This window comes from Cervus elaphus, chromosome 19 (assembly GCF_910594005.1).
Source record: "Cervus elaphus chromosome 19, mCerEla1.1, whole genome shotgun sequence".
In the NCBI taxonomy this organism is placed as follows: domain Eukaryota; kingdom Metazoa; phylum Chordata; class Mammalia; order Artiodactyla; family Cervidae; genus Cervus; species Cervus elaphus.
Genome location: NC_057833.1, coordinates 24,936,683 through 24,956,041, shown reverse-complemented (window position 1 = coordinate 24,956,041; position 19,359 = coordinate 24,936,683). Strand labels below are relative to the sequence as shown.

The 19,359-nt window shown below is 38.0% G+C and overlaps 1 protein-coding gene across 3 annotated transcripts in view; it reads right to left on the bottom strand.

Annotated features, from left to right (window-relative positions):
* FNDC3B (fibronectin type III domain containing 3B) overlaps positions 1 to 19,359 on the bottom strand; it is a 352,800-nt gene that overhangs the window by 151,706 nt on the left and 181,735 nt on the right. For all 3 annotated transcript variants that reach the window (XM_043875197.1, XM_043875198.1, XM_043875199.1), the window contains exon 4: positions 13,957 to 14,033. In XM_043875197.1, coding sequence (XP_043731132.1) covers positions 13,957 to 14,033 — 77 coding nt within the window. The remainder of the gene's footprint in view (positions 1 to 13,956; positions 14,034 to 19,359) is intronic.

Below are 19,359 nucleotides of genomic sequence, written 5' to 3'. Positions count from 1 at the left end.
TGTAGCATATTTAGTTAGCAAATCAGTTTTGAGATCTATGTCTACGGAAATTAGGCCTACGTTCTTGCAAAGAATAAAAAAGTCTGAGGAGCAAAAATAATGCACAACATAATAAGCAACTCAGGGAACAGTGGCCATAAATATTATGGTTTATAAAGAAATATACTACTGTAGCAGAAGAATGTAGACATTAGAAAGAGTTCAGTCTAAGAATCCTGAGACCATAAAAATGTGCCTTCAATCTCCATAAAAGACCATGGAAAAGACAAGACGTTTCCTTTTGGGGTGAATGAAACTGTGATAATTTCCTCAGGCATGTTGCCTCTGCATACAGGCAAATCACTGGTATTCAATTCAACAACTATTTCCTGATACAGACTATAAGCTAAGCACTGGATATTCAAAAGGTGAGAAAAAAATAGGTGCTAAATATTGACTTCTCTAGTCAGCCTAAAAAGAAAAAGAAAAATCAGTCTGAGTCCTAGTGAGTTCTATTCAGAAATCAGGACAAAGTATTTTTTTTTTTCCTAGATATCAGGACCAAGTATTCGTCATCTAGAATTTTTTTCTAGAGCTATGACTCAACAGAACACTCACCTTCTCCAGACAGGCACAGACCCTTGGAAAAAATCACTGTGCTAGGTCCTCAGGTTGCCACCTCTTAAAGGATGAATTATGTATACTCTGCCCTGACCCCCACCAATTCATATAACTAAGTCCCAACCACCCAGTACCTCACATGTAACTATATCTGGTGATAAGGCCTGTAACAAAGTAATTATAGTAAAATGTGGTCAGATGGGTGGGTCCTAATCCAATATGACTGATATCCTTTTAAAAAAAGGAAATTAGGACACCGACAGGCAGAGAGAAGACCATGTGAGGACAGCAAAGGAAAAAGGCCAGCTACAAGCCAAGAAGAGAGGCCTTAAAAGAAAACAAATTGATAGCCTCAGGGATTGCAAGGAAGTAATTTCTGTTTAAGCCACTCAGTCTATGGTACATTGTTATGATGGCCTGAGCAAATTAATATACCACCTAACAGAGCCTCCTATCATAAGTTCTACCAGCCTTGTCTGCTTAAAAGCAACAACAGAAAAAACAAACATCCCCCCACCCAAAAAAAAAAAAACAAAACCCCACAATTCTCTTTTAATAGTAATGCATTTAATTCCTCCTGGACAGGCTTCCCTGGTAGCTCAGCTGGTAAAGAATCTGCCTGCAATGCAGCAGACCCTGGTTCGATTCCTGGGTTGGGAAGATTCCCTGGAGAAGGGATAGGCTACCCACTCCAGTATTCTTGGGCTTCCCTGGTGGCTCAGCTGGTAAAGAATCTGCCCACAGTACGGGAGACCTGGGTTCGACCCCTAGGTTGGGAAGATCTCCTGGAGAAGGGAACAGCTACCCACTCCAATATCTTGGCCTGGAGAATTCCATGGACTGTCCATGGGGTCCGCAAAGAGTCAGACAAGACAGCGATTTTCACTTTCACTATCCTTCTGGGTAGAACCACCCAGCCACTTTTCCTCTAGCTAAGGAAGAAAGTTTGATGGCAAACAGCAGGTAATTGGAGTCTTTATCATGTCCTTTTATTCTGTTCAGTAAGTATTTATTGAGAAACCTGTACGTGCCTAGTAGTCTTGGTTATCCTGTGGCCTAGACACATGGATGAGAGGCCAGAAAATAAGGCACTAAAGGTTAAAGAGGGAGAATGTTTGCTTTCCTTGCACCAGTGTCTTTTAGAAGCACAACCAAGAAAATCATTGAAACAAAATGAGATAGGCTGGGGGCAATAGCAAGAGGGAGCGCCAACGTGAGCAGCAGGGAGGCAGAGGGGAACGCAGGTCACAGCCTGTGCCTGTGGTCTGCCGGGTGCATTTATCTCAGTTAACTTTCTTAACTCCTGGAGAAATAGATATTAGATCCCTGTGGCACATGAGAAAACCAAGGCACAGCAAGATTAACATATACACTTAGTTCAACTAGTGAACCAGATTTACATCCTGGTCTATACTCCAAAGTTTTCATTATGTAGAGCAAAGTTGAGTATGCTGCAAAATAAACATGTAAATAATGAACTGTTAGAAATAGGTTATGAAGAGATGTGAAAGGATTCAAGATACAAATAATATTTACTGAATACCTGCTGCTCTGCTTTAATACCTTCTACCTGACATAATGCTACTCAGTGTTCAAGTCCTAGAATGGTAACTGATACACAGTAGGAAAAAACTTCCCTAGCCATTACTACTATTAATATTACCACCTCACTAAATCCTCCCAACAATCCTGGGAGGCAAATACAGTTATCCTCATTTGAGAGAGAAAAGGAATGAAGCTCAGTAAAGTTAAGCTAACTCACATAAAGTCAGAGAGCTGGGGGTGGTGGGTACAGTTTTGAGTCTAAGAACTAAAATGGATCTCTTAAAAACATTTATGTTTTGACAATCTTTTCTCTAGTTAATAGAGAAGGTAGTTCCTCCCCTTACTGATCTGAAATATGCTCCACAGGAATTTCAATTAACTTCTCAATTCCTTAAACTCTCTCCTACTTCTGCACTGCAAGCAACAGGAATCAAAATAAGAGCTTCAATGGTAGGAGGCAAAAGAAAAATTTTTAAAGGCTGCCCCAAGGACCAGTGATGATCCGAGATGCGGGCAGAACAGACTGCATGTGGATACATGTGAGCCCACATGCATGCAGTTAGCATGTAAGTCTGGCTTGCCTGAGTGAGATGCTGCATACAGAAAAATGGGACCAAATGAGTTTGTAAAAGTTGGGTTCATGCTCACTTCCTAATGGTAGCCAACATACTTGAAGCGAGTTCCCAGGCCATTCTGGTAACTGAGCAGTGAACAAGGAGAAGGAAAGGTTGGGCAACATGAAACAGCTGCATAGACAGAGGAACAGGCAGACAAACCATCGAGGCTTCTCCTGGCCAGACTGGTGCTCACCCCACCATCAGCATCTCTGCAGCACTGATTACAGATCTGTCTCTCCCACCAACTTCAAGTCCCTCAAAATACCCAGGCATACAGGAGGTTCTCAATATAAGTTGGCTAACGAACAAATGAATGAAAAAGCAAGCAAAAAAAAAAAGCTTATCTCTTACATTTAATGTCTAGCAACAGTTATTATTGGGCTTCCCTGGTGGCTCAGCAGTGAAGAATCAGCCTTCAATGCAAGAGCTGTAGGTTCGATTCCTGGGTTAGAAAGATCCCTTAGAGAAGGAAATGGCTACCCACTCCAGTGTTCTTTCCTGGGACATCTCATGGATAGGAAAGCCTGACAGGCTACAGTTCATGGGGTTGCAAAAGAGTCGGACACAACTTAGCAACTAAACGACAATAAGAGTTGTTATCCAGCACATTCTTTATCAAAATCAATCTCTCCCCATAACTCAGGTAAATACCTGACATCATACTCTAAAATTTTAGATAATCTAAACTCAATTAATTCCAGATCTGTTATCCCTGACACTCTTGTTTTAAATAAGTATGGTTTTACTATAAGAGAGACACAGAAAATTTACACATTTCTCATGTAAGTTCTACTTCAAATCCAAAGGCAGCTGAGTGGTTTTATTTTATTCATCACTAACCAGGAATGAAAAGTGTTATTTTTCACCCTTCCTTTCTTGCACTGACTCCTCACTCTGCATTTTCTAATATAGTAAACATAACAAAAGAGGAAAAGCAAGTTTGTTCTTCATGAAGGTTAGAAACTTGAAATGTAAGGGCTGTACTCTCCCTAGCCCAAGCCCTTTTCTGATGCTATGGATGAGACTCCTACCAACATCACCAAGTGCCTTAGAAGAAAGTGAAAATTAGGATAACGGAATATTCAAAGGGCAACCAAAGATTTGCAGGAGCCAAGCAGTGGTTCTATCTTATAGAAGAAGTTATCTGACTTCAAAACACGGCAGGATTCAATGAATTTCCCAAATCTCCCGACTTTTCTGTGTTTTCAAATTTAATGATTACGACTGTGGTTGAAAACATCAAATATTACTTCTCAATCTCCTTTCTCTTCACATCTGTTACAGCCAAACACTGATGAAATACTATCTGCTCTTTCCAGTGTGAATGTTCTGAGACGATAAACCCTCTAGGTTTAGAACCAGCTCCTTTTGCCACTCAGCATGATTGTTTTTGTAGCAGAATGGAAAAATAAATTGTCAGTGATATTTCTAGGTTTTTAAAAGCCTTTTATATAATATCAAAGGATTATCCTGCAGAGTAGATGCAGATAATCAATATCCTCTTTGAATCAAGAGTGAAAAAAAAGTTCCTTGAAAATTCCACTTTTCTGAAAGAGTTCTTGCCAATGGTTAAGGAAACAACCAATTTCATATGCTTCATAGGTAACCAAACTTCAGGTTTTAAGTAACAAGGTGATTCATGAATGAATAACAATTCCCCAAACATTTTACCCACACACTCACTTATATCTGGAAACCTTAAATTTTCCATTGGTGAATAATTTTTAATGCACGTGCCAACTTCAAGCAACGGCTAAGGTACAGACCACTGCGTCATGGTTAGATCCAGATGACACATTCGAGGTTGCTGCACGGCGGCATCCCGAGTTGAAGGAACTGAAGTGGCTCACTGTCTTCAGTGTTGTGGAGCATGACTCGTACAGAGAGGCTTGTCCACAGGTGGACAGTGTAAGGAGATAACCTCATAAATGGCAAGCCTCACTCTACTAGCCTTATGTACACCAACACTGTTATACAAAAACCCCTCACGTGTACATATATCTTTAATCTGGAAAAAAGAGCACAACTAGGTCATATATAAATGATTTATAACCAAAATCATTGAGGACTGGAGAGGAGGATGGAAACAAGTACATCTACAGTGGTATCTCTTTTAATCCAACTACTTCAGTAAAGGATGTAATGTAGTTGAGGGGACAATGCAGTAATTGATTAATTACTTCCACATTAAGAAAGAAGCCCAGCAAAGTTTGAAACCCATCTTATGAACCACAGAACTGGGGTTGGGTCCTCAGCTGGTGCCAGCTCCATCTTATCAAACCTCAGCTACCCCAGCTTGAGGGGCAGAGAGGCAGAGAACTAAGCAACATAATAATGTATAAAATGCTCGGCACATAATTCACATAACCCTCAGAAGATCCTCTGATGTGGGCAACATCACAGTCCTAAATTCTAGATGAAGAATCTTCAGGAGCAATTAACCCAAGGCCAGCTAAGTGGGTGACAAGATTCATACCCAACTACTGTGACTGGAAGTGTTGTGCCTTTTCTATCATATTTTACTGTATATTGCCACCTAAAGACCAAAAAGTTCCAAAAAGTTCTAACACTCCTAGTATTTGTAAGAACCCTGGACAAGTGAGAAGAGTTATAACCATAAGAGTTTCAATGAATAAAATGGAACAAACAGTTCTATCAGACTATATGGTATCTCTTGTTTGGAGGAACAGGAATATTTGTCAGCAGATAAACAGTAAGTAGTAACCTCATGCTTTAATTTGTGCCAAACTGAGTTGCCTTTAAGATATTAATAATAAACAAGGTTCTACTGTATAGCACAGGGCATTATATTTAATATCCTGAGATAAGCCATAATGGAAAAGACTATTTAAAATGTACACATACGTGAGTGTGTGTGTGTGTGTAACTGAATCACCTTGCCGCACATCAGGAATCAACACAACATTGTAAATCAACTACACTTCAATTTTTAAAAAAGATATTAGTAGAACTATCAACAAAGGAATCTTCAGGAATAACTGCTCCTATTCCTCACGCCTCTCCACTGATCCGCAGAGAAAACATCGCCAATCGCATCTTTGCAGTCCAGCTTCTCAGACACATTTATATCCACAGAAACACAGGTAGGTTGTTCTAGACTGTATGTATGAATTTTATATTTTACACTTAAAAATGCTTCAACAATCTGGCAGTGGGTCCCATGGCACAAGAAATGATTAAGAATCTGTGCTGTTGATAATCAGATATTTATTATAAAGCAAAATAATCGTACTATACATCCAAGTTTATAAACATGATGAGTTTCAAAGAATGTGTAGGAATACAACCTCTTAACCTTGGTTAAGTTTTGTGCCCAAAGGTTGGGCAGAGGTGATTATCTAAGAAAAGTTGTTACATACTTGGGTTACTAATTTGGAAAGACAGACTACAATAATCATGTAATAAAATAAAATATAAGTTAATGTACATAATTTAATCCTTTTAATGATTTAGAAGTCATCTGCAGATGTGATATCTTCTCAATATTATCATCATGAAAATCAACAATCAAATCACTATCATTTTTCTATAGAAGTGAGGAATAGCATCCTACTCAATAAAATGCTAAATTTCCCAAAAGCCTGCCCCACTGTTGTGACTGCTTGTGGAAACTTATATGTTCTCTTGGTCTCTTCTTAAGGAGCAGTATGAACAGTAGAGGAGAATCACCTAATTTTAGATTAGAAAACAATCTCAGAGATCCTCAAACACCTTCCTTTGCCCTCCTCCCTCCCAAAGATAAAAATGACTCCAAAAGTCAGACAAATTTTGATAGATGCTAAGCATGTGCTTGACACCTTTCAGGGAACTGAAGATACAGTGATGAACAGGACACAGAGGTCCCTGGTCTTGAAGCATTTAAATGCTAAAAGGAAGGAAGACCAACAAAGGGCAAGTAAACAAACAAGTAAAACACCCAAACAGATAACTTAAAATATTCCTAAAATCACACAGGCAGCTGGATGCAGAACCCTACCTGGGCTCACATTTCATCTCCTAATAATCCTGCGTTCTATTAGGTCACAATGCCAGGATCTCAGGAACAAAGGAAAGAAATCTAAGAGAAAATGCAGAACAAGGAGACAGAGGAACATGCACAATGCTCAGAGGGGAGGGTACATCTCTTTTAATTCAGCATTGCCAACCTTGTCTGTAATCACTCCTCAAACAAAATAAGGCATAAAATAAAAACTAAAGTTACTGTAAATCTGCTGATGATAGAAACTAAAACAGAAGGGATACATACGTCCTCTGCTCTTTTCCACAGACCCTCCCAGCACGCACACACATTGTTGACTGTGAGACATTTTCCTAACTTCCAAGAGAAAAATCAATGCTTCTGAAGATTCAAAGTCTTAAAAGAGATTTCAATTTTCTTATTACTGGTTGCCAAGTGGGTCTGATTCCTGGTCTGCCCAGGTACAGGGCAATCAATGCCTCATGCTCCGTTCTGATCATCATTTTTACTGTGTTGAGGATGAAGGAGGGCATTAGTCTAACACCAGGTCGTACTTACCAAATGGAAGCACTGAGGCTAAATGTTAATAGCTCAGATTTGGCTGAACAATATGGGGGAAAGCATTCCATGGCTTCCAACTACAGACCCCACTGTTTCTCCAAAGGACGCTGATTTCTGGCCAACTCTGGAAACAAGCCTCATTGGAGAATGACCAACCAAACCAAACTTTAAACATGTTTTTAAATGGATTTCTTGTCTCCCTTCAGTCAAGAGAAATGGAATATGTATACTTTCAACAGGTAACTACCCATTAACTAATCCTCAAAACAATGGAAGGAGGTGAAGTGTGTACTTCTGCTATAACAACAGAAATACTTATTTTGACTACTCTTTTAAGTTTTTAGGTTCTACCAATTAATCTGGAAAAAGAAGCGTGGTTTCTCAAATGATGGAACATTAACTTGAATGTTTCACTTTTTCTCTTCATATGCTTTTTAAATCTGGGGGTCTACATGAAATTTTCCCCTATTAACTTTTGAAAATGTTTCATAAATTACTATGGAAGCATGGAAAATTACACTCATGGCATCTGCTTAAGAAATTTTTATATATAAATTCTTCAAAAGTTAATGATGAGGTTAAAAAATTTAAGAAAAACCGGGGCAAGTATACAATGAAAGGAAAAATTTGCTTCATATGGCGTGATCTCAATATGTATTGGGGAAGGCAAATTCTGCCAAACTTTCATTGAAATTGCTTTAACAGGCTTCTTCATTCTAATAACTACCACTTAGTGAACTGCCCAGCGTGGACTGCACAGTTCACATAGCATTTCTCTTAATTCTTCCCTCTACCACATCAGGTAGGTATTCACCTTTGTGGTGAAAGAATTTGTAAAAGTCACATGGGAAGTAGCCATACAAAGACAGGTTTTTCAAGTAATGTCCATGATCTTCCCAGTTCACCCGGTTTTCCCATAGTTTCAACCCTAATCACACTAACAAATGCTTTTCCATAATGGAAATAATAATGAGTGTGATAAGACTAAATTCTCTCTCACATAAATTCACTTCCTCATAGATGTGGGAAAAAAATTTTTTTCTTAGCCTGTATTTTCCCTCAAGTTTTAAAGGTCAGATTATAATTTCCTCAAAGCTCCCCCAGGCTTCCACCAAAAAGTAAAGCACAACACCCCCGCCACACACACACACATGACAACAACAGAAATAAGCCTACTATCTCAGACAAGATTCCACTCATCTCCTGCCCTAGTCTATATTATCTCTAAGGACCGCAGGTTCAGTCCTTCTCAACCTCAGAAAACACAGGCTGTGCTGTTGACTGTACACTGGAGCAGAGCTGTCTTTTCAGCTCCAAATGTCTCTTTCTTTAAGACCATCTGCTCAATACTGACATCAGTATTTTGTCAATTTGATCAAGTTTACCAATCAGTCTTTAAAGCACTTTTAGCTACTAAAGTATGGAATGAATTCTACAACCAAGAATTTCTCCATTGGCTCAGTTTAGAGTGACTTCTGTAACATCTTTAACACTTCTTTCATCATTTACGTGCCTCCCTCTTCAATTTCCTTACAATAATGGACCATCTCATGCATGAATAGCTGGTGTTTCAGTACTGGAGATGTACAAGCAGACATCCACACTCCCACTGTCAGAAAGCAATGTAACGTGAAGCAGACACAGTTAATCCTTAAACAAGGTGGGTGTTAGCGGCACTGACCCTCCTCACAGTCAAGAGTCCACAAATAATTTAAAATCAGCTCGCCTTATCCATATCCTCATTCACAGAGTCAACCAACCACAGATTGTGCAGTACTGAGTATCGAGTACTGAAAAAAATCCAAGTATAACTGAGTCTGTACAGTTCTCCACATCTTTATTTAAGGGTAAACTGTGTATCCATCAAAGGAGGCTCTGTCGCTAACTTTGAGATCATATCATAGTGGCAAAACGGTCAGTAAATTCAGAAATGCCTGTGTTGCAATCCTGATTCCACTCAGGGTCTTAGCTTCCTCATATGTAAAGTTAGGATGGTGAAAACTAGAGATGCAAATAAAGCATTGAGCAGACCATACATAGTACTATTACCATCATCAACCCAGGCAGCAACACAGGCTGGACCATTTTTCCCAGCTGTGCCATTGTTTGCTGATTAATAATTAGGACTAGTCACTATCTCCCCCTTCCCTTTTGTAACAGCTTTGAGATATAATTTACATACCACCAATCCATTCTTTTAAAGTGTCTGATTCAGCTGGTTTTTAGTATATTCAGAGTTGACTGACCATTACCATTATTTATTTCCAGAACATCATCATGATCCCAAAAAGAATGCCATACCCATTAGCAGGAACTTCCTAATACTCTCTTCCCCAGCTTCTGGCAACAACGAATTTATTATCAGTGTCTATGGATTTGCCTATTCTGTACATTATATATAAGTGGAATGATGCTGTATATGGCTTTTCTGTCTGGCTTCTTTCACTTAGCGTAATATTTCAAGGTTCATCCATGTTTTAGCATGCATCAGTACTTCATTCCTTCTTATGGCTGAACAACAGTCCTTTGTATGGATAGCTATTGATATCTATTCATACGGTGATGGACATCTGGGTTGTTTTCACTTTGGGGTTGTTATGAAAAATGCTGCTATGAACATTCATATATAAGCTTTTTTGTGTAAATATATGCTTTCTCTCCTCTTGGATATCTACCTAGGAGTAGAAGAACGGAGTCATATGGTAACTCTGATGAGATGGTTGGATGGCATCACTGACTCAGTGGAGATGGTGAGGGACAGAGAAACCTGGCATGCTGCAGTCCATGGGGACGCAGAGAGTCAGACACAACTTAGCAACTGAACAACTACAACAATAGTAACTCTATATTTAACCATTTGAGGAGATGCCAGAATATCTTCCAAAGCAGTGTACTATTTTACATTCTCACAGGCAATGTGGGAGGGTTCCAAGTGTTCCATATTCTTACCAACACTTGTTATTACTTGTCTCTCAGACTAAAGACATCGCAGTGTGTGTGACGTGTATTGCACTGTGGTTTTGATCTGCATCTCCCTGATGGTTACTGGTGCTCACCATCTTTCAATGTACTACTTGGCACCTGTACAGTGCTTTTGGAGAAACGTCTGTTCTGATCCTTTGTCCATACTTAAACTGGGGTTTTTATCTTTTTATTCTTGAGCTGTAAGATTTCCTGGTATATTCTAGGTACAAGTCTCTTCTAAAATATATGATTTGCATATATTTTCTCCCAATTTATGAGCTCTCTTTTCATTTTATTGATGGTGACCCTGAAAGCATAAAAAGTCTTAATCTAGATGAAGTCAAATTTATCTATTGTCTTCTATTGATGCTTCTGCTTTTGGTGTTACATATAAGAATCCATTGCCTACTCCAAGGTTATAAAATTTTACTCCTAGAGCTATGTAGTTTTAGCTCTTACACTTACATCCATAATCCATTTTGAGTTAATTTTTGTACATGATGTGAGGTAGAGGTCCAAATTCATTCTTTTGCATTTGGATAACCAGTTGTCCCCATGCTGTTGTGGAGGACGCTATTTCTTCCGCTACCAAATTATCTTTGCATTCCTCTCTCTTAAGTCCACATTCAGAGCTTTTCATTCCTTGTAGGTATACATCACTATGATCTTGTCAATTTCCCAGCTATCAGGTGTTTTATTACTCTACTTGAACCTGCACATCTTTGAATCCAATCTACGAATCTATCATATATTTACTTTATTTCAGCTTGGCCAGTCACTTACATTTAAAAGCACTTATCCAGTACCTACTACCTACCAGGCAGAACTCTAGATTCTCAGATATAATCCCAATGAGGCATCAAGATTCTTGGGGATGATTATAAAATGTATTGTGTTTCATGACAGAGATGCGGAGGAAGTACCAAAGATGCTAAAAGAATAAAACAAAACAACCATCTCTGTGTTGGAGGTTCTAAAAGGGTCACAATGAGGAGGGGCATTTGAATAGAAGAATGACTGAACTGTCAGACAAAGAAGGGCTCTTGAGTTCTCCAAGAAGAGAGAAATAGTGGGCACAAAAGTATGTAGCTGAGAAAAGGCCATGGGACAGAAGTTTAAGGTGGCAGCAATATGGGACAACAGGTATAGGCGATTCTCAAAAGGAGGGCAGTGTTGAGGAATTCATAAACCAAAGAGCTTTAATTTTACTTCTATGCAATGTACATCCAACTCTAGATGTGGACAAGGAAGCCGCATGTAATTGAGGAAAAGGACTGTGGGGTTAATAAGTAAAATTGTTTTGGATAGTGACAGACTAGTATTGGGCATTCTTATGTATGTCTAGCCAGGAGGGGGATTTTTTTTCTTCTTTTTTTTTAAGTGATGCTTTCTCCTCACAACTGAATAACAGAAAGACATTCTGCCTCTTGACAAGTCGAAGATGTTTTACATTTGGCTCCAACCCTCTTCATTTCTTTGAAGTCTGTATATGGCCAGCCTTAAAGAAGATGTTGTACATCTTCTTTGTGCTTCAGGCTCTCAATTTTCTTCACTGTAATAATTTCTTTTACTTAGACACTTCACTGTCCAATATTATTAACATTATAATACTTACCACTGAGGATCATTTAACTCTGGGCTTTCTGATCAGAAGATGGGCCCAATCTAAATGAAACTGAACACATGCCTTACAGGCCGTTTCTTGCACTTTTCTTCTTTCCTTTTTTTTTGGGGGGGAATATTTCCATCAACTTTATTTTAAATTTTTATTTTAGATTGGAGTATTCCTGCTCTTTTTCAATTCAGAATCCAAATTATTCCATTTTTACTATTCTTCCAATATGTCTGAGCACACACTGCCGTAATTCTGAATTGAGAAAGTGTCTCACTATACTTCCATCATCAGTTTTATGAAAGTAAGTCTACAGCTCTGCTTTTCCTCTTTCTACTTACATTTTCTATCAAAGTTTTTCAGAATCAGAAATACACCATGGTCTAAAATTCTCTATTTTCCCTAGGAAACCTAATAAATGTTTGGCAGTTAGTGAAGTCACAGCAACGCCACTAGCAAGAAAAAGCACATCACAGCTTCCCTCCACTAGAATTTGTAACTGGTACTCCTTAAATGGGCCTTCTGCATTAAAGGAGGTGTTATTTCAACCATCACAATGGTGAGAACTGTACTCTGTTTTCACAGGAATGAAACACTTCCTCAAAATAAATGAGTGGGAGACATAATAGAATTCTACATTCCTTGTTCTTTTCTGTTAATTGACTGGTGACGTGAATGTGATCCATCATCCTGGGTCCTGGTGCAAGGGCTTGCTCTGCCCCCTTTTCTCCTTTCAGTGATCCTTATTTACAAAGACTTGTGTAAAACAAGTCATTTATTTGCAACAGGGCAAAGACAGGCCAATATTCTGCCTACTCAAAAAAAAAAAAAAAAGATGTCAAATTGGCTTGTATAAAAAAAGTAGGAGTGGAAAAAATTAAATTATAGTGGCTAAACTATGGCTTAGAAAGTGAAGAAAAGGGTGAATTTTTACATCAGAGAAGGATAAATCTTCTTTGATTCCTGCCTGAACTTCAGCAATTTTCCTATGTAGCTGCCAATTTTTTCACTCTAGCAAAATCATTAAAACAGAAAATTACACATTTTTGATCCACTTTAAAAGAAGACAGAGAGAGAAAGAAAAAAATCTGGAAGACTGTAATCAAAAAATGTTAAATATAACATTTATATTTAAACTTATATTTATATATTTAAATATTTTTATATTTATAAATATTTTTATATTTAAACTTATAAATATTTTTTACACACTTTTCTGTCTTTTCAGAGTTTTTGCCAATGAATATAAGATGCCTTCATAATCAGAAATAAAAAAAGAAAACAAAGGTAAAAAGTGGAGGGAAGACTTGGTTAGTTAGGTATTCAGGGGAGGAAGTAGTGCAGAGAGGAGTTCATATTGTCCTAGGAGAGAGGACAAAAACTCAAGTATACCCAGACGTCCATGTTCCAGGCAGTCTGAAGACCTTAAACCTTATCCAGGTATAGGGGTATAGCTTTACCTTTTTTTAAAACTCCTTCCAACATACCTCTGAAATTGCCACTTCTTTTTAAACTACTGTTGTTGTTTTTAACTTAAATAATCCAATTTCAGAGAAATTTAAGTACAAACAGCCAAGTTCTCACATTATATTCGTAATTCACCTCAACCAAGTTGTGCCACATTACAGAGAAATCAGGACACCAGAACAGAGCACAGATTCTGTTGACGTTAACTATGTCTCCTTTAATATTTTTGCTAACTGAATCTACACTTCCCTCCCAAATAGCAAATCAGGGTACAGCGGGAGGAAGTCTCTAAGGCAGTAGACTTTATGAAGAAACCACCATCAGATGGTCGAGGGTGAAACCCACCTCGATGGAAGGAGGCCTCCTAACCCTACTGTGTTTGCCTCCAACTGACTTTCTGGGAAGTCAAGCGGCAAGAATCAAGAAGAGACCATGTGGTGCCCAAGTGCACACACACAAAAAATAAAAAGCCAAAACAAACGAAACCAAAAACATCCCACAACTCTACCACTCTCCTAACTAAATTAATCCCGGGATGAGTCTTTGAAGCCATATATTCTTTTGAAGTGACAGGGCCAACAATGGGTAGAGAAGTCTATTAAATGGTTTACCTGTGAAATATAACCTGGAGGCACATGGATGGGAGGAATGGATCCATTGGGTGACATCATGGGAACTTCAGCAGGTCCTAAAAGAGGAAGGAGTAAGATATTAACAGCTGAAGAAATATACATTATTCAAAACAATCACTGGTATGTTTAAATATTATCAAAACTGAAGAGAATTATTTTGACTATTTTCTCTTCAATAATTGGTATCTCGTGCCTTAAATCCGAAATGGATGAAAAGGAATTCTCCAGTTGCATAAGTCAAGGGGCTGGGAAGGAGGAAAACCTCTATGAATATCTTTATAAAGATTTAATTATTCCCAAAGCCTCAAATTCCGTAAACTAAAGCTGCACAGGTAAGAGTATTCTAACGAAGTGGGGCAAAAATTTTCCTTTCTTGACTTTAAAAGAATGTACTATTAATACACGCTTAAGCAAGTAAATTTTTAACTGAGTTTACCTCTTCTGCTTTAAAAAAGCTTTGGCTTTAAAATTTTTATTTTGATTATTGTTTCAGCAAGCTACTGTAACACGCCATTAATTTGACATAGAAGAAACCTTTAAAAATACTCCAAACCCACTGAATTTGACATATCTCTGATAAGGAAGGGGGTAAAAATAGACCATGTTTAAAACTAGGCACTACTACTACTAGGAATCCTCATACAAAATTTAATTGGATTATTTCAGAGTAAAGCATTCAATTAACAAAAGGTTAGTTTCAAAATATTAAATGCAACAAATGTTAATGGCATGTCTAAGGCAAACAATGAAAGGCAAGGCGATCATCAATTACCTAAGACATACTTTGAGTTAAATATTTAATTACAAGGAAACTAACTGTCATAACATCAAAATCAATTTCTGACACCCTTCCAAAGATTCTGTGACTAAATAGTTTCCCTGGAAGAGTACGACCTCAGGTTACAGGCTTTCAGCTTGATAGGTGGCTCCCCTATTTAGCAACCCACATCCCAAACGTCAATCCAAAGCCATGTTCCGAGTCTGAGATGTGACTTCCTGGCTCCAAGTGCCCTGTGTTGTTTATTTGCTTTCTCCTAATGTGTGTTGTGCCACTGGCAATGAAAATTGCCCTGCTGTAACAAAAACAAAGAAAAATACGCTTTTCTTGGCAAAAGCAGACAGACCCTGGCACCCAGTGCTGTATTTACATATAAGCACAATGTACCTGTCACCTCACAGTACAATCCACTGTTAGAACTACTTCTCAGGGAAACTGTGGAGGAACAGGGATGTCGGGGTGCCCATCGAAAGGTCTGCACATATAGGAAAAATATAAAGAAGAAGGGCAGAAAAGATTCCAATATTCATGTAACATTCCATATGACTTGAGTCACTGCAACTTCACGTACAACGTGCCAAAGCTCTGAACTATCTGATAATCTAAATACGTACCAAATACCACAGCAGTCTCTTACACTGTAACACACTGGGAATCAGATAAAGCAAAGGATGACAGTGGCATAAGAAAGGATAATTCCATGACCCCAAGGTATTTTTAAGTATGAGTCAAACTAATACATCATCCATCCAAAGGCACATTCCAAATTCATCCTTCTTATCAGCTTTAGCATTTTTGCCATAGCCATTAAGACATTTAGGTATTTACTATATATTTTTATTTTAATTGATTCACTTAAAAAAAATCATAAGCAACTATTTTACCTTTAGCCTGAGTACTATCCTTGCAATACAAGGGTCAATGAACTCAGATCTACAAGCAGGCATTACAAGCACACCCTCTGTCTAGTTTCATTTCCCAGCTCACTATTCACACTGGTTTTGTAACCTTGAACAATTCACTTAGCCTCTCTGAGCCTCACTTATCAAGTGTTAGTTGCTCAGCCACGTCCAACTCTTTGTGACCCCATGGACTGTAGTCCACCAGCCTTCTCTGTCCATGGAATTCTCCAGGCAAGAATAGTGGAGTGGGTTGCCATTTCCTTCTGCAGGGGAAATTCCTGACCCAGGAATTGAACCCGGGTCTTCCGCATTATAGGCAGATTCTTTACCATCTGAGTCACCACAATTCCTACCTCACAGGACTGGGTTTAAAGATTAAATTCAGTAATTCATTCAAAAGCACTTAGGGCAGTGCATGGCACAATAATCACTCATCAAAATGTTAGCAATCCTTACGATTTCTTCTTTTATTTATAGCTTTTTGTTTTCTCCTGTTCTTTCATTACAATTAGATTTTAAGCACTGTTTTTTTTTAAAGTGCATGTCCCTGCAACACATAAAATCAACACGCATATACTCTGTACAACACTGACTTAACAGCAATAACTTCCTCATCAGACAAATATCAAATAGTTGACAGTATGGAGTGTGAACAGAAATGCCACCACCTTAATAAAGTACTACTTTTTAATCACCAAACTGTATACCAGACAAACAGTCTCTTAACCCCAGGCAAGACCCCTAAAACTGTTAAAGTCATTTGTATAAAATGCTTTAAAGAATGTAAGACAAGTCAGTGATTTACAGCCAGAAAATGTTTTCTTCCTGGCCTTGATTTCAAAAGTAGCCAAATGACTTTACCATGCTTGTTCCCCCTTCCTCTTGTCACTGTCATCAAAACCCTTTCAAAAAGCATTGCGAAATATACAGTAATGGTTTCTGAAACTCAGCTCTGCCTTGGAACCGTAAGATTTCACTCCTTTCTGAAATAAACCATTGCACCCCTCAGGCACTCAGGAGTTTAACAGCTAGCAAAATAAAATCCCTTTTCACTGTGGTGGTATGAGAAAAGCCACTGTCTTCCTAAACACTTACCTGCCAATCAATGAGTTTAAGTGCTTCTGCTCAACTGTTTGTGTTTGAGAACTTCCTTATACTATTATAATTATTTCCTAATTAAAATACAAACTTCTCTTCCTAAACTTTTAGAATCACTAGATACCTTTTGATTTTTTAATTGGCGATCTCATGACACAAGATTTCAAGGATATAGCTATGAGAATACAGTGGCAAATGGTTCTCTCCTTATTCAAACCACCAACACAGAATATGTGAGGCAGGGAAAAAAGCCACAGTCTCCAAACAAACTTCCTCTTTGACTGTATTGGGAAATCATCGATCTATTAAACTTGAAAAAAAAAATTAATCACTTAAGATATCTCAAACCCTCTTTATTTAAACATTCTTGGCACATAAAGGTAAGTCTACACAAATACACACACACATAGATGAAATACTTTGAATCCAAACATACACCTTCAAAATACTGTCTGTTTTTTTTTTTTTGAGAAACTAATTAAGAAGCTCAGCTACAGACCACCTGAGCTCTTCCACGGACAGATAAAAGATGCCACATGTACAATTTCTAGAACTGGAATTAGAATGTTAGCTAAAAGTCAAGTAATTCCATGAAAAAATGTCTTGGGAAATTTGATCAATTTCAGCTTTTAGGTTGTGACTTCAACAGTCAAGACCTGCCCTACCCACCCCCGCCTCAGCCTTTTTCATTGAATAAGATGTGACACGCAAATAAGAACTATGATCCATTTATAGTCATTAAAATTTTTAACTGCAATATTCATGTACATGGTCTGACATCTTAAAAGTCTGCTAGCATTTGTTAGCGAATTGATTTTTCATTTACTTATGACAAACTGTGAACAAGAAAGGTTGGAGAATGGCTTAATTATTCAACCAATAGTAATTCATGCAAGGATCCTACAACTTTATTCTCATATTAAAGAGACTGAAGGGAAGTCCAGCAATGCTGTATTTTTAGGGCCACACATAGCTCATGGAGCTATGCCCCCACCAAGGCTGTACGCCCATTCTACTTCACTTTATGTTTCTTCCCTGCTACTGGTGACCCCACACAGCTCCCACATGGAGATACCCCTGGCTCTGACACTATTAATATACTCAGAATATTCTGTCCTGAGAGAAGAGTTAACTAGATTGACTCTTGACTGGAGGAGGATGTGCAAATGAGGTTCAGACACCTAGAAGTGGTGGAAAATGGGAATCCAGGGTATCAACTATCATTAAACCAGTCTCAGAAATAGACCAGCTATAATTAATTAATTATACCACGATTTTGCCATTTTGAAAATGTATTGTATTTTTATGAGCTGAATATTCACCAGTAGGTAAACAACTAATAAATAGAATGTTATTACTGTATTTGTATATAAACTGGTACCTATGTGTCCAAATGGCTAGTTTCAACAATAGTCATTAGTAGCACTAGATTACATTCTTAGCTTATTAACTTAAATATTATCTTGTTCAAAAAGAATGAAAGAGGGAAAAAGGATGTAAGAGGACCGAGGGCACAGCATAGCAAGATAAAGGAAAACTAATGAGAAAAATAAAACAAGGGCAAAACAGGGATGTGATGATATCCAATAAGCCCTATTAAAAACAAAAGACTCCAGATCTTTCCAAATAGCTAGAAGAGAATTTCATGCTGGCTGAAGTAGTCATAAGGATAAGACCACAGCTAGTAGGTAACCAGATAATTATGGTGAAAGCAATTACCAAGACAAACAGCCTAAATAAAAGTACACTTGCGCTGTTTGCCATGCATGGGGCTAAGACTAAATACAAAATGTGAGGTCTTCTGGTGAATCTTGTGAATGTCTAATAACGAATCTCCAGTTATTTATGGTGATTTGAGACATGTAGACAAGTTAACAGACTATGTAGGCACTTTGCGAACATTGTTGTTGTTGTTTAAGTTATTCAACACTAATTTATCCCATATGAGGACTAAAAAGAATAGAGAGATAAAACACAGGTCCTAACCTAAGCTTAAACTCTAGTGCAGTGGTCCTTAAACTTTAGTACACATCAAAATCATCCAGAGGGTTTCCGAAAATCCAGATGACTAAATTCCACTTCCTGTAGTTTCAGAATCAGAAGATATGGGGTGGATCCTAAGAGTCAGAGTTTCTAACAAGTTCTCAAGTTGGTTAAAAGACAATAAGCATACACAGCAAACATCACACTCAATGGTGAAAAAATTAAAGCTTTCCCCCTAACATCAGGAACAAGAGAAGGATGCCCACCTTCAAAATCACTATCAACAATGTAACCAGAAGTCCTAGCTAGAACAACTGGGAGAAAAACAAAAAGCATCCAAGCTGGAAAGGAAAAAGTAAAACCATGTTCGCAGTTGACATCATCCTATACACAGAAAATCCAGAAGATTCCATAGACAAAACACTATTAGATTTAAAAAAAGAGTTCAATAAATCTACAGGGTACAAGAGCAACACACAAGTCAATTATGTTTCTATGCACCAGAAATGAACAATCTGAAAAGGAAATTAAGAACATAATTCTATTTACAGCAACATCCAAAAGAATAAAATACCTAAGAATAAATTTAAACAGGGAGGTGAATGCCTTCCGCACCTAAAT